Raw genomic sequence first — 15,941 nt, 5'->3', positions numbered from 1 at the left:
TGTTGGATGGGTCTCCAGAAATTCACTGTCCTTTACCATGGACATAAAGGACTCCTGTACAGAAGGTTTCCACCTCTATTCACTGTTCCTACAGTAGCACTGGGGGGACTTTTATTTCTCTGTCCCCTCAGATTAATGAGTTAAGTAGTAATTTTTAAAATCTATGTGCTGAAGCCAAGAATTTGATACCTGACCATGTAAAGCTAATTTCTTTCAATTAAAAAAAAAATTGATAACAATTAAAACCTCAACCTGAACCTCTCCTAAAAAGGTCTGACCAAGTTTCATCTGCCAAGGTTTCCATTTCTCAGCAAACAGCTCTTACTCACAGTGCTTCATCTCCACAGGGAAAAATGCCTCATCCAGACCAAACATGGCTTATAACCAACAGCATAAGTTCTCCACTGTGTTCTTTAAAACACACTCCAACAGCAGAAGCCACAGCACCGTGCCCTGTGCCAGAGCATGGCTGTCTGTCCTTCCTGTTCCTCGGACCAAGCCCTCAGGGGCTGCCCCACCCTCTCCCAGAGGTGGAGACCCACAGAACCTGTCAGGACAGGCCCCTCCCGGGGCACTCTGCATTGGCACTGTCACTGCTGACACAAAGGACTTGCTGCCACGTTTCCTCTGGAGTTTCTTCTGTTGCTGCCTTAACAGCAAGAGCTAGAAGGTCTGCCAAAGGATTACACTGCACAAATGATTTTAAACCAGACAATCCTGCTCCCACAGCCTGGAAAAATCCCCCATCCGAACTGCGACAGTTCTCAGACCAACCCTGCAAACTGGGCTACTCCGCATGGACCTTCCCCTTCCCAAATCCCTCTTCTCTCTGAACCCCCTAGTCCAGGAGAGGAACCACAGCTGGTCCTTGGAGGGGGAAGGGAGCCTTGAGCTCAGCCATAGCCTTGTTCATCTACAACTCCACAGGTCACCATGGAAGTCTGCAATGCCAGCATTTCGATTGCGAGATGGGAATACTGCTTCCCACGTTTCTGCACCAATGAACACCACTTGCTGGCACGCAGGAGATGTGCCTGGGAGTCCCAATGAGCTCCTGCTGCTGCACACTTCCACTACTGGAGTCACCGCCTGGGGTTATCCCAGTGCAGGGCCTTGAGGGAGACGGGGGCAGGACATTTCTGCTGACAGCACTGCCTATAGGAAACAGTGTCAGGCACAAAGATCCAGGGGGTGACTGGAAAAAACTTAAAAGAAAACACCAAAACCCTCAGCAAAGAGACCAGAAGAAGAAACCATGAGATCAATGACCAGTACAAGCAAAATGGCCTGGTCCCATTTGTGCCTTTGTTGGTATCTACTCAAACTGAGTTTATTTGGGTTTTTCTTACACCACAAACCCAGACTGACTGAAAAATAAATGAAATCCCTTATGATGTTCAAACGGTGCATCTCTCCTCCTCTCAGCCTTGCTAAAAAACATGCAGAGAAGTGTGCTCAGTACCTTCACTTGTCACAGTCGCGATACCAAAGCACCTGCAGGTAATCCCTTTAAAGCATTTCCCACACAGAGACATTACTACACGTCTGCAGAAATGGGTCACGGAATTTCAAGCAGACAATGATCAGAGAGCTGTAAGATGTTTAGACATTTGGTTATTTATCTCTGCTAAGCGACAGCGTATTCTTATCAGCGAGATGTAGCCCAACCTCAACAGCAACTGAACCCTAAAATAATCCCATTAACTTGGGCTCCTGATTTATTTTTCTGATCTAAATAGAATGTTAATTAAAACTAACAGGCAGAATCTGAAGGCACTCGGGCAGCAGGAGAAGGTCATGCAAAATGAGGTTTTCTGTCATACTTTCATATTTTAAGGCAGTCTTTCAGTAAGTCCTCACTCTGCACATAAAGAAATGATTAATCATTTAAAATATCCTCTCCATGCTGGCACAGAGAGGGAGACAAACTCTTTCCATCAGTATCAGGGAGGACAGAGTAAGTGGAATACAGAAGCAGCTTTTGCCCACCTGCCTGCCTCAGACTCCTCATCCTTCACAACAAAGGGCTGAAACCAGGTCAGAAAACGTGAGCTGCACACCAGATTCCCCAGCAAAAGACAAGGGACTAACAGGAGCCTTTGCCAGCAGGAGGGAACTCAATTAGAGAGTGCCTGAGCCATGGGACAGACTTAGCCCTCCTGCCCCTCCACGACCAATCAGCCACCTCTGCAGCCCGACCTCTGGGGGACAAGGGCTGAGCACTAACGAGGCTGTAGCAAGTACCTTGCTGTTCTGTTGTCCTAATGAACCCACGGGGCCAGGGAACTTGTGCAGCAGCCATCTGGGACATTCAGAGCAGAAAAAAACAGTCTCCATGCCTTGCTCATGTCTTGGTTATAAACAAACCCCCTTCTACAGAGCTGCAGACATTTGCCAGTTTTTATTGGCATGAAATCTGCAGGCAAGTGTGGCGAGGAAATGGCCATACCAAATCCTGATGGGTCCCCGGGTGGGAGAAACAACTGAAAGGAGAGAAGCTGCTGTGGAAAACAGCAAGAGGGAGTAAGACAGCACTGCAAGGAGGACATGGGAATAAAAGGAGTTTCCTGTGAAGAATTCTCACGAAGAAGATGCAAAATGAGTGAGCTAAAAGATTAAACAGCAATCAATGAAAATTGCCCGTGAAGAACCAATCTGGTATTCTACCAAGCAGGTGAAGGTTGGGTGATGACAGAGCTTTTGAAAACCATGAACCCACAGATGACAACTCGGGAACCACCTCCCTTTCTGCTCAGGAAGTCCTGACCAAAAGAGAAATGAACTGAGGTACAGAGCTCAAATCTTTCCTCAGGAAAGGCACCCAGGAGGTAATTCAGCAGGATGTCTGGCAGCATCCCCAGACACTGCTCCACAGAAGAACCAGCGCCTTTTAGCAGTGCTCAGAACAAGGATGCACATTTCCCCAAACCCCATATCCTTAGGGACACAATGAAGATTGAATTATTGGCATTGCTAACACTGCTGGCATGAGAAAATCCTTTATCAGAGTTCAGCAATAGAGTCCACATCCCTCAGGCTGTAGATCAAATGCTCTAGGGAAATGCTGACAATAAAGCAAGTCTTTCCTTCCCCTCTGCTTCTTGGGAATCATCAAACAGAGCAGAAAAGAAAGGGATGGATCCATGACAGCTGGGTGGAGGAGAAAGGACAAAGCCATTTCTCCTCTTCACTGAAGATGATCTTCAGCTGTTACATGAAAGGGGGACCCAGGCACTCTGAAACTGAAAACACTCAATTCTTCCTTAAGAAAAGCTTCAAACACTCAGATTCCTAGGCCTGCATCACTTCTGCATAAATCCAGAAGTTGTCTCATTTTTAACATAGAAGTGCTTTAGCTTGAAGTAATTCGAAAATACCTAAAGGGATCAGATATAATCCTTCATTTTACTGGACTAGTGGAAGAGTACGTAGGTACAGTGATGGAAATAGGTTGGGCCATGTTAATTTCAGACTCCAAACACTGGGATTTAAACCCCAATACTCCTCCAGCGAATACTGTGCTCCATTCACAGTCAAGAGGATGGCCTGGACCATCCTCTGGTCTCAACAGGTTCTGTTCACCTCAGGAACTGCACACACGATTCAACTACAACTTCATTGTCATTACACACAGGAAAAAAACCCCTCAGATAATGGGATTTATGTTCTCTGAACAAAATGCAGAAATCGACTGCACTTCAGTGCATATTGCTGAAATGGAACCATCTGGTCTGGGAGAAGATGAATCACTTTCAGGTGCTCTCCTTAGGGCAGCAGGGAGAGCTGCACTGCTCCCTGCTTCCACACAGCCTGCTGCCATCCACAGCTCTGTCACCCTGCCTAGTCCTCCAGGGATTTTGCCAATTTTGAAAAGAGACATGCATAGAAAAAAAAAAATATATATATATATTAAAAATCCACACCAAAAAAGCAGATGAAAAACACACATCTACAAAAAGTAATAAAGAAAGAAATCCCGCAAAAATCCTCAAAGAAAAAACCCCTACATTTTAGAAAATCAAACCTACTCCAAAAAACCCCAAACCCACCACATTTCAAGGCAGACAGAGATGGCTCTGCATCTTAACCACCTCCATGGCTGTGCTAAGAAGTACAAAAACAGCCTCTGGGAAGCAAATAGCAACTTTCTGTTTACAAGAGAAGAAACTGCAGAATAATCTATTTTCCAAAAATACAGGAGGTGAAAAAAGATATCTCCCTAAGGCTCAACTGCCAGGGCATCAGGTACCTGGACTGATAAGTGAAAATATTCTGCTAAAATACATCAAAGATAAGCTGCCACAGCCATTTCTACTTCCTTGGGAAAAAAAAAATCTTCACACTTTGAGTTCTGCAGGCTGGAAGAAAGGTGATTTAAGGAAGTTCTCCCTGGAAGACACAGAGGAGATATTGGATCAGTAATTTTAAATGAGAGGAAAGGAAAGCAGTCAATGGACTGCAGGCAGGTTAAGGGCAGTTTGGACTCAGAGTTTTCTCTAAATATGACTGAGGTGGATGTTCAGACTCACTTCCAGCCAGGATGACACCTGTTGCTGGAGGCAACAGGTTCCCAAGCAAAAGGGACACTTGGAAAAATCCAGCAAAACCTCAACAATATGGTCAAAGTACATCTGTGCCATAGCATATTCCATTTCAAAATGCAGAATTCTTCATGATCATTAAGCAAACCCCTTTTCCCTGAAATAGCCACCAAAGTGTAGAAAACTGAAAGAAAAAGTCCACTTAAATTTCAAACTTATTTTTTTAATGTCTTAAAAAGGTCACAAGATTTCTTTCCATCTTATTAATAAATTTTATTTGGACAAGTAGAGAACAACTTGTATCACAACAGCTTTTAAACAACATGATTAGACTGCAGCACTCCAAGGAGGCTCACAGATATGTACAGTATATGAAGAAAAAAGTTGCACCTTCAGAGCTGATCATGATCAAGTTAAAAATACCTGACTTAAAGTACATGTGCTAATAAATTTCCTTTAGGTCATGACCAGCATGAAAATAATTAGGACACAGGTACTCAGCAAAGTTTTCTGCTAATGGATACAGCAATATGCTGCATTTAAGAATTAAAATCAGATTCTAGTTTAGTGTTAGCACTGAGCCCTTAAGAGAAATCCAAATTTCTACTTTTCCCATTTACAAACATCAAAGCTATTCCCACTTAAGGGTGTGCCCAGCTGCACACAAATCAAGTCCTTGACTGATAAAAACTTTAGCTCTAATACTGGAGGTCTCAGTCCCTGTACAAACTCGCCTCTCTGGCCATCCCGCCCATCAGCTGCTACAGAAAATACTTGCTAAGTTAACTCCTCAGGAGAAACAATGCAGGTCTCTGGAAATCATCACATCCTTTCTACAATGAAAATGATCTGCCAATTCAAGTTTCATTTGTTCAGGAAGACAGAAGATTTAAGGCTTCGGTGGCAAAAATAATCCTCTGAGCAGTGTTTTTCTAAAGTCAAGCTGACACAGGTATGTTTACTTTGCCTTGACTTAAAATCCCTGGTTATCAGGTTTAGATAACATCCACCTGTTAAATCTGGCAAGAAATCCCTCCTTCCAAAGAGGTTGCTCTAAATCAACCATTTTAGAAGCATTTGAGGATAGTTGGTTTAATTTTTTTGTTTTTTTTAATTATAGCAACATTCGGAACTTAGTAAGTTGATGAAGCAGTGCTCATGGCATCATCCGCAATTTTGGTACTGGCAGGGTGGATGCTCGCAAAGTACTTGACATCACTGTCACCATCCATTTGAAGAGCCATAATTGTTTGTTCCACAGCTTCTTGGTGAGAGTTGGCAGAATTCAGGAAATACTCTGTAAGAGAAAATGCATAAAACTTATGGGAGGAAAGGACAGCAGATACTTCAATGCCGGCCTCAGCATACCCCATGAGATACAAAATTTCAGAGGACAGTGCAGTCTTACAGTCCCACTGGAATATCTGAGCAGGCACACAAGACACTTCAAAATATATCTACAAATTCACCTTAAAAAAATCATTTCATGTTTCAGAGTACGGTTGCTCTAATGATGTTGCACAAGTACACGATTTCTACAGCCCTTCAGTATAAAAGGGTGACAAACTCCATGGCCAAAGAGGAAGCAGAAGCCTGGAAGCAACTCCAGATGAGAGTGCTTGTATTTGTGACAGAGGAAAGATATCATCAACTCATGGCCATGCCACTACATTTCCCTGCCAGCCCTGCCAAGTAATTATCAAATGAGAGACCTAAGAATATGAAATAAGAGTGGAAGAAGTTCCAACATTCGACACAAGGTGCAAAAAAGCAGAGTAACTACAAATGGCTCACAGGAAGATTAGTTGAGATAAGAGGTTTAAAAACTCCTGAACTGATTTTTTAAACCTGCCTTTCCCAACCTATCCACCCTCCCTAATCATACACAGAATACCTCTGAGGCAGAGACTACCTGCCGTAAGTTTACGCAGTGGCAATGCAGAATGGAGGTGCACTATCCATGCAGGGGACACAAAAAACACCAATGCCACATGACAGCAGGAAGAACAGTGATATCCTTGGCACAGTTAACAGAAGATAAATCTGCCCATCAGCTGATCCATCTCAGCTGTCTCCAAATGCTTCCTTAGTCAGCATGCACAAGGCAGCTCCCAACAGCTCAGCTGTCCTCAAGCCAGTGTATGGTGCTGAAGTGAGCAGAAATGGATGAAGCATTCCAAATGTGGACACTGCTGTCTTACAGAATAGCCTAATACTTCTAATGCTGCTTTCCTTTAGATGCTTTGGACTCGGAGCACTGCTGACTCTTCTGGCACCTGCAATGCACTGGGGATGTTTTCCTAAGCACACTGCAATTTGAGAGTTGCATGTCTTATTTCCCTGAAAAGAATCCAGAGAAGCTTTCTTCCCACTGCTACCATAAAATACAAAGCCCAAACAACAGGCACCTCTTCTCCCCCAGTGAGCAAACAAATGGTGGTTTATATTTGTGTATATTTTTCTTTCTTATTCTTATTACACAGAACATAAACTTTTTTTTTTTTTAACTAAATAAAGGGGCTGCTCAACAACTTCACAGATCTAGTTGCTCACTTGTGCTTTCTGATGACACCTCTACCAAGTAGCTCATTCATGGAAAATGACACCAGAGGAACAGGCTGGCATATGAGCAAGAATTCATTTCCTCAGCACTACACAACAGCAGGTTGGATACCACAACGGGGTCATAGCTTCATGTCAGCCAAGGTAACATCTCACACTAAAGAGACAGTAAAAGCAACAGCAGCCCACAACTGATGTTGCTTTTTCTTTCCCAGCTGAATTTAGGAAAACTGAGGGACAAAAAACCCCTATGCAGTCAGCCCATTGCAACTCTTCCTGCCACTAACCTTTCTCTAAAAGGGTTTGCTTCAACGTTTTTGCGAGCAGGACTCGAACATTTGGAACCTTGTCAGATGCCAAGTGTAGTAAGTGTGGCAACAGATGCACAGCAAACTGGTCCATGGGCAGGCAGTCATCTTCACTGATAGTCTGGCAAGAACACAGAGGCCATTTCATTACGTTTCAGCACAGGGAGGACGAAATCTCAACACATAACCAGAAACCTGGAACTCCCTTTTTTCTCTTTCATTTTTTTTTTTAAATCACTGTACCACTTGAAAACAGGAGAGAAAAGCAGAAGACCTTTACAATCCTTCTCACAGTTAATTTAGTATTTGTTTAAACCAGATACTATATTCAGACAAAAATGGTTAATATCAATAAACGCCTCTTATACCAAAACATTTCTCTAAATAAGCTCAAAGCTCACATTTCTCCAAACACTTCAAAGAACTGTCCACATGGGCAGCAGCCACAGTGGCTCCCAGTCTGCACTTCTGCTACAACCTCCAAATTTGTCCATTTCCTTGGGATCCCAGCCAGTTTCAACTCCTGTTTGTTTTGCTGAGAATGCATTGGTTTTTGACCAAGCTGCACTAGCTGGTTGAAGAGGTACAGGCAGCACCTACTGATTGATTTCTAAAGATTTATTATCCAAATCTCACTTCATGCTGAGCAACAAAGCAGCTTCCCAACTCAGAGATTATTTTGCTACACTCGTGCTCTATATTCAATATCAGATTTGATGACCTGGGGCTAATATGCTGAGCTAAAGATGCAGTCAAGCTCATCTATGGAGAAACAGAGAAAAAAACAGCCATGAAACTATTCCCTTGGAAACAAACGTTCTCAAATGTTCACCAATATAGTGCCAATGGACAGCTGGAGACTTCCAGTCCCCTTAATTGTGATCACCACCACCACTCAAAAAAACCCAACACCAAACAAACAAACCAACTTCCCCAAAACCCCCAGAACAGAAATGAAAAGACATTTCACCTGGCAAATAAAGACAAAAGTCTGCCGACCAGACCATTTGTGGCATCTACAGAACTTTTCAACAAGCTCATTCATGAGGTCTACTACGAAGGTTGGTGTTGGAGCCATGTACAGCTTTTTTACCATTTCACTAACCTTGAAGAAATGAGAAGAAAAAAAAAGTAAATAAGAAATTACCTCCTGACCACGAACACTCAGAAGTCTGACACCCTAAATTTATTTAGATTGCTTTACCAGCTTGTAGGAAATCCAGCGGACAGAGGACACTTTGTCTGCACAGAGGCTGAAAGCAATAGGCCGCAGGTAGTCATAGATGTCCCTGGCACTGTACAGGTCTAGGAGCAAAATCAGCTGCCTACAAGATGGAAGAACAACCAAAGAGAATGTATCACAGTAAGAAAATAGGCAGCTTAACTGAGTACCATCATTTATATGACAACACTTATCAAATATGCAATGTGGCCATAATGAAGGTACTGGGAAGCAAAATCTATTTTTCAGTTGCCATCATCTGGACTGTGGGTCACTTGCAAATATCAAACGTGCCACTTATTCACAATAATGACAATACACCTACCGGGAATTTTTAAGCAAGGGGGACATGTGGAGGAGAAGAAGAACCATCTACTAATCAAAAATGAAATTAGGAATAACACTGCAAAACATCTATTATATGATTTTCACATTTTTAAATATCCACAACAATAAAAACAATCATTCTGAAAACCACATACTCAGCCAGCTCAGCACGGAAACGCCAGTTCCTGCTGTTATCAGTCACCAGGAATTCCTGAAGCTGATAAAGATACTCTCGTCTTTTGTCAACATGAAGAAGCTGAAACAGTAAATACAAACTTACATAAAGAGCTACTGGCTACAATCAGCAGACAGAACAAGAGTTTTAAATACAACTAATGAAACACTCTTTTTATTTAAAAAAACCTTAAATCTTTAGCAACAGTGTTGCTTTCCTGGGCTAAACTCTGTAATGCTTAAGACTGTAAAGTCACACGGGGCAGTACTGAAAGGAAAACCTGACAAGCATCATCTTTTACTCTAAGAAAGGAGGTGTAAATAGTAAAGATAGTTTTAGGATTTGTGTCTCTCAGCTCCAGAAATGAGTCAGTTACAAAGAAACCTCTACAGAAATTTGACAAGTAAGTTGTGTAGGCAGATTAGAGCCCAAAACCAAAAATCATATACTGAATAAACATGAACAAAGCTCTTCAGAGAAAATAAAGTACCAGCAACACAGATCTCTTGCAACATATATTCCAGTATTCAACAGATATCTGCAGAGATTCCCCCAGAGTTATAGGGGTAGGAACACAGACATACCTTCAGGAAGTCATGCAAGTGCTTAAGCACACCTATCCTCACTTCATCTAGGTCCTTCAAAAAGCCATTGAAGACAGGAACTAAATCTCCAGCTGTAAGCTGGTCTCCAAGGATGACAGCAAGTTCATGTATAGAAAATGCCAGCGTCCGCCGAACCTTCCACTGCAACACAAACAAATCGATGTTATTGATCCAAAGTGCTCCAGTCAAACCTCAGGGTCGGTATCCAAGCTGGACTCCCAGCAAATTCCACTACTTACAAATATCTTCACAGTGTCTCATGTAACAACTGAAAACTACACTGGAAATTTAAAACAAAACAAAAAAAAAAAAAAAAAAAAAAAAGAAAATGGAAGAGAAGACAAATGACAAGGTATCATTTCTTCCACCTCAATATCAAAGAACTATTCAAGTTTAAGTCATCAAAAGATTTTAATTTTCCAGGTGCCAGGAAGCAAAATAGTATTCCTGACATCAGTGCACTTGCACAATTACTTTTTCCTTTAAATTCTTCAGCATAAATTAGTTTCATGCTACTATTGTCTCATTTTGCTTTTAAAATTAAGTAAGTAAGACATATATCCCACAATATTTCAGCTGGGATATTTTAGCTTGCATAATAGGAAAAGTTTCTTTCACGCTTGGTGCCCAGCAGCCCAAGGACCAATGGAGCTTTCAGATATCCTAAATTGAGGGCACATTGTTTAATTCGAGTAATTATTTCAAGTCTTTTAAAAATAAAATAGCACCTATTCTTTAGCCAGCACTTTCCAAGTAGCATGGGCACTGTTCTTTTGCCCTGTTTTGGTGATCCAATCTTAATTCAGATTAGACTGGTGATAAATTCTGGACGCTTCTGAACACAGGGCAATTTGTTTTTACTAGTGTTTTAAATGTATTAGCTGGTTGTTTTTAATGGCTGCAAAGGAGCCTGGAAAACATGAGCAATAGCCATGTATAAAATTACTCACTATGTATCACTGAGAACTGCTGGTCTGACAGAGCAAACAGCAAGTTCAAAAGAGGTGAAGCAGTCTGAGAATATTTAAAAAAATAAAAAGAGCATCTCCAAAAAAGGAAACAAAGGAGGTCTGGGAAACAACTGTAAACCACAAAATGCAGAAAGCCACCTCCTTGCCACCTGACAACAAGGAAAATGCTATTTCCAGGATTTGTTTTTAAAGCAGCAGTGCTGCTGCATGGTGATAGCGATGTTATTCCTGTATGACTAACTGGATGTGGCATCAAGGCCTGGTGTGAGGCTGACTCACTGAGCTCCAGACATGCCTGCAGGGGCATGTCTGCTCACACAGCAGCACAGCCCAAATTCTCAAACCTAGGAGGCTCCCAGACACTGCCATAAGATCTCAAGCATGCACAGGAAATAGAAACCTGTCCTCATTTTCCTACTGGAGATCCATCTCCCACTCTAAGATGCCCATTTCTTTACTACCTGAGCACCACTCACCCCCTGCTTCCTCTGAAACAACCACTGCACCATTATTCCTTATAGGATAATACCAGCGATGGAAAGCTCTGTGTAAAAAGCACAGCAGCCCAACATCCAGTGAACAAGAGAAACCACTATAGAGGTTCCAATTAGTCTTTGTCACATCTCAGAATTTCAGACTGTTCACTGCATGAGCTCACCTGCATGTCAGATGCCAGAGTCTCGTAGGTGTCTTTCAAGCAGTGCCAGTTCTGCCTGCCCAGGGTCAGTGCCACGCCGGGTAGGCTGTAGGCGCAGTGCTTGGCAATCTCGGTGTCCACTGTTTGTGCGCGGGACGGATCAGTCATGGATAAATACTGATCCAGCAAGGCTTGAGGTACAACATCCTGCAGCAAGAGAAAGGCACAGCATCCACACTATTTCCACCTCCTCCTCATAAGGCTCACTGTCATTCCAGGGCACTCTTTTTTCCCACTTTTTGTCCCACCACTACAGAATATTATTTAATTACAGTGTCTTAATAAGAGCACAACAGTTTTGTATCTGCTAAATTCCACCAAAAGGTTCCAAAGAAACCATAATGTGACTGGAGGCTATTTGAAAATATACAGACCAGCTCAAGAGAGGAGCAAGTGGACAAGTCTCCTTAGGGAGTCTAGGAAACGGAAATACTGCATTCTACCCTTTGCAAACATTCAGGCTCACATGTTGTGCAAATTGGCCATTTTGCGTCATCCATAAAGACAGGTAAAACAGCAAATGATGTGACTTGCTCAAAAAAACCTTTTCTAATTCTCTCAAAATCTTGAAAAGGTTAAGAGAAGAAAACTAAATTAAAATGCCTTGGGGAGGCAGGGAAAGGTGTTCAATACTGCTTCCAAACTCCCTGAACAGTCAACAGGGAGAAAGAGGCTTTTCCAGAGACAAAGAGATCTCTGGTGAAGAACTATCCTTCTGTCAACTGAGGAATCAAAGCATCTGAACCAAAATTCCATGAAAACCTCTTTACTACTGCCTTTGCTTCAGCTGTGTCAGGGACTGACTCTATTAAGGGGTGCACAAGAGCATTTGCCTAACACAGCTGCTGAATAGCTCCACTGACAAGAACAAGTGAGGGACTGAGGTTCCCACTCAAGGAGTCACACTGATGCACAGTGGCAATGTAATACCAGACTACGAAACAACAAACACTTGATTCCTTTTGGAAAAAAAATACCAGATGCAGTTCCAGCTTAATGAAACACTTTCAAAACTGTTCTGAAAAAAGCTATCAAGGGGTGGGGGTGGTTCCTCTCAAAACATGTAATAAAAAACCGATCCTGTTTCCTCAATAACCTAAGTCCCATTACAGCATGGTTCCCATCGAAAACTAAACCAAATGAAACAGAGCCTGAAGATCTGTGACAACTGTTATCCCATGTCAAAATAATGTCATCTCTCATGCATAAATGTAACAGAAGCAACTGCTAAATGAAGCCACTAACTCTGGAAACAAGGACTATTTTAAAACTACTTAATTAAGAGGTATGTAATAGAAACTAGATCATGTCAGAAATGACTGAATGAAAAAGGGGATAAATAAAAGGGGATATATATTTAAAAAAATTTCACTTAGCTGCTACATATAAGAAAACCAGACGTCACTGTCATTTACCTGTACTTTGGATTTTCTTTCTTCTTCAGGGCTGAAGCTACTGTTGGTACTCAAATCTGAATCATTATGAATATAGTGAAGTGTAGAATCCATACTCTGTGAAAAAAAGAAAATAAAAGGTCACATAAAACACACTCTATGATTAAACAGAAAAGAAATACCAACATCAAGAAGTGCTATCCTCACCTCAGACTCTATTTCTTAGATTAAAGGAATATATGTTTTAATATCAAATACAATTTTGCTGGCAGCCCAAAATCAAAAGGTCTGCAAGATAAATCTGCTTTCAATTTCAAACAGAAGCTCCTCTTACTCGGCTCCATTTTGGTTCTTATGGAATGAAAATCACAGGAGAGGAGTACTTTTGAGACTGCATTAAGGAAAATACAACTAACATATGGGTCCCATTACTTCTTCCCTGAATAGAAAGTAAGAAAACACCTGTAGCTGATTTTGATGGATTTCTTGCTTTGGATTTGTGCTAGAAAATGGTCAAAACAAAGCCACCCTCACACTGAAGAGTAGAACCTGATGAGACTCATGCTGTTGCACCCTTCCTGGAGGTGATTATTCTATAACCTTCTCTGGATAAGCCTCACCTTATAAAACTGAGTCCTACTTGGCCACAGCTGCTGACAAGAATCATAGCTTCTCTCAGTAGTCCTATTAAAATAATTTTCAGCAATCATTTTAGCACCTTGGCTACACATCTGGGCCTTGAGTGTGGCTGAGGTGTGATGGGCTGCAATGAACTGTGCTGCTGGGGGGATGCAGCACCGACACTTTCCTTACAAGTGCAGTTCCCCAAATACAATGGCTTAGCGTAACAAACCACGAATTTCAAGCAGAATGCAATGAAAATCTGAAAAGTAGATCAGGTTGCTGTGTGCTGGAACAGGACAAAGGCATTTTTGCCAGATTTGAGCCAAGGTATCTATCCATTCACAAATGCTGCAGGGTGAGCTCCTAGGGTCAACACAAGCAACAAGAACATGCCTACTTCCACCAGCTGCTCAGATCATTTTGACAACGAGAATTTTCCAGCAAACTACCAACTTCTTCCAAAAAAAGCCTCCAGGATACAATCTGTCTTCCTTGGTTTGACTTCAGACAGTTGCTTTTTCTTTCTCCACAAGCTGCTTTCATCTAAGCACTGGGCTGCAATTTTAGCTGCTGAGGTATAATTACAGGTGATAAAGAACAGGCAGAGCTGTGAGGCAATTGCATATCTCTGGCACAGCAGTCCATGTCACCTGTCAGGCTTAGGAAACAGTAGCAAGAAGGTGTTAAAGACCCAAGGAAAGAACAGATTTGCAAGCAACTCCGTAACTAAATGTGTCCAGCAGCACACAGCTCCAACTGTAAAACCTCTGGAGGCTCTGAAAACTATCTCAGCAGGATTTTTAGTTTGACAGTCAATTCCTCCTTCACTCTTTTTCAGCCTTTTGTTTGTTTGGGAGTTTTTCCCCCTGAAAAAGAGATTATTTTCAGCATTGCAAGTCATCAGCTTTGATGTCTTGCAAATCACAGAATTATGAGGCAGCCAGTACACCCTAGCCACAGTGCTTTCCATGAGGTGCCAGTTTGCAAGGGACCAGAGGTTAGTCATCCATTCTGTAAAAATAAAAGTGAAAGGACTCCATCTCACATTCTCTGCTCAGTTCCAAAAGCTTAAAGCTTAAAAAAAAAAAATCATACTTTATGGATTGAACCAGTCAAACAACTGAATATAATGGAGGGTGTCACAGATGGGAAAGTTTTTATTCAGCCACTTTCAAAGTCAAATATGCATTCCAGGAAAAGCTTCAGTACAGAAGAACGACAGCCATCAGTCAGTATTTAGGTTATGCAGTATCTTCCTCCCCTGCAAATGAAGTTCCATCTTTCTCCATGCACACACCAAACTGAGCATTGCAGAGAGCCAGGACATGAAAATTCAGCAGCGTTTAGCCTGAAAGCTTCTTGTGTACCAAATACAAAATCTTTGCCATGGCCTTACAGATCTCTAAGGCTAAGCTTCCCTTGGCTGTGTAACAAGAGCTCTGGGGTCGTGCTCCAAAAATCTCTGCTCTGTGTCAAGGGCTGCACACCAGGACAGGCAGTGCTGGTGCTTCCTGGTGGAGCAGCAGGCCCAAAAAAGAAGAGGCCAGTGTCAGGGGTCCATCTCCTCCTGGCATCCATCCTATTCTTATTAGTAAGTGGTACTTGTGCCAGGCAGGAGTGAGAAGGTTTTAGCCCAGTTTCCTTTCTCCCTCTACCTCCAAATAAAAACAGATTCCAATACACATCCCCTTATCAAACCTTATAAAGAACATAAAACCTAAAGAAAATAAAAACAGTGCCTCCTGAGAAAAAATAAACAGCTGCCCTCAACAAACAAGCTTCATCATGTCCTAAAAATCTTACTGGTCCACTCTATTACATCATTTATTTTCACTGGAATAGAGACAGAGAATCTCTCTTTAGCATGCAGCATTAACTCCTTCATGAACCCAGTACAGCTGCCAAAGGACAAGCACACTGTGGTTTTGCTTACTGGCATATGTGCAGAACTGTGCAGGCTACATTCAAACATAAAATGCTGTACAGCTTCACTTCTCTCAAGTATCCAGTACCCTACTGACACACTGCTATGCTGAGCCTTACAAAAACTCAGGAAAAGACAAGAAGAAAAAAATCACCACCACAACAAAACCCCAACTAAACTGAAAAACCCCAACCACCACCTGTGAAAATCAAAGGTCTCTTCACTGCTAGGGGCAACAGTCTACTTGCTCAACAGATCATAGCTTGATTCCCAGAATTCTAGGTCACCTCTATAATATCTGCTCACTTGTAAAATAAGGACTTGATTCAGTGCCAGTAACAAACAAGAAACTGACAGATTAAGAGCATCCTCTTAAAGCATAAAACTGAAACATGCAAAATCAACATATACCAGCAATGTGACTGGTTCTTAAATTTTCTGTCAGCACTATACTCTGCATACAATGAGGACCTGTCCCTCTGTACAAACACCACCCTCACCACCCCCCCAAAATTCTTAATTCTTATCCTAACAGAGGATAAATGTACACTGTAATTTCAGGTAAGCATTATAAAGAAGAAATCTTATAAT

The 15,941-nt window shown here is 42.0% G+C and overlaps 1 protein-coding gene across 10 annotated transcripts in view; it reads right to left on the bottom strand.

Moving 5' to 3' along the window:
* Positions 1-4,789: 4,789 nt before the first annotated feature.
* The window catches only part of PPP4R1 (protein phosphatase 4 regulatory subunit 1), a 63,051-nt gene continuing 51,899 nt past the window's right edge, over positions 4,790-15,941 (bottom strand). For all 10 annotated transcript variants that reach the window (XM_059858111.1, XM_059858050.1, XM_059858067.1 and 7 more), the window contains 8 exons: positions 12,824-12,919; positions 11,370-11,555; positions 9,720-9,881; positions 9,116-9,216; positions 8,616-8,736; positions 8,382-8,516; positions 7,391-7,532; positions 4,790-5,838 (listed from right to left, as the gene is read on the bottom strand). In XM_059858111.1, the coding sequence (XP_059714094.1) occupies positions 5,675-5,838; positions 7,391-7,532; positions 8,382-8,516; positions 8,616-8,736; positions 9,116-9,216; positions 9,720-9,881; positions 11,370-11,555; positions 12,824-12,919 (1,107 nt within the window). In that variant the 3' untranslated portion in view covers positions 4,790-5,674. The remainder of the gene's footprint in view (positions 5,839-7,390; positions 7,533-8,381; positions 8,517-8,615; positions 8,737-9,115; positions 9,217-9,719; positions 9,882-11,369; positions 11,556-12,823; positions 12,920-15,941) is intronic.

Source organism: Haemorhous mexicanus, chromosome 1, assembly GCF_027477595.1.
Source record: "Haemorhous mexicanus isolate bHaeMex1 chromosome 1, bHaeMex1.pri, whole genome shotgun sequence".
Classification (NCBI taxonomy): domain Eukaryota; kingdom Metazoa; phylum Chordata; class Aves; order Passeriformes; family Fringillidae; genus Haemorhous; species Haemorhous mexicanus.
Note: the sequence above shows the minus strand (reverse complement) of the source record. Positions and strands in the feature narration are given on the sequence as shown.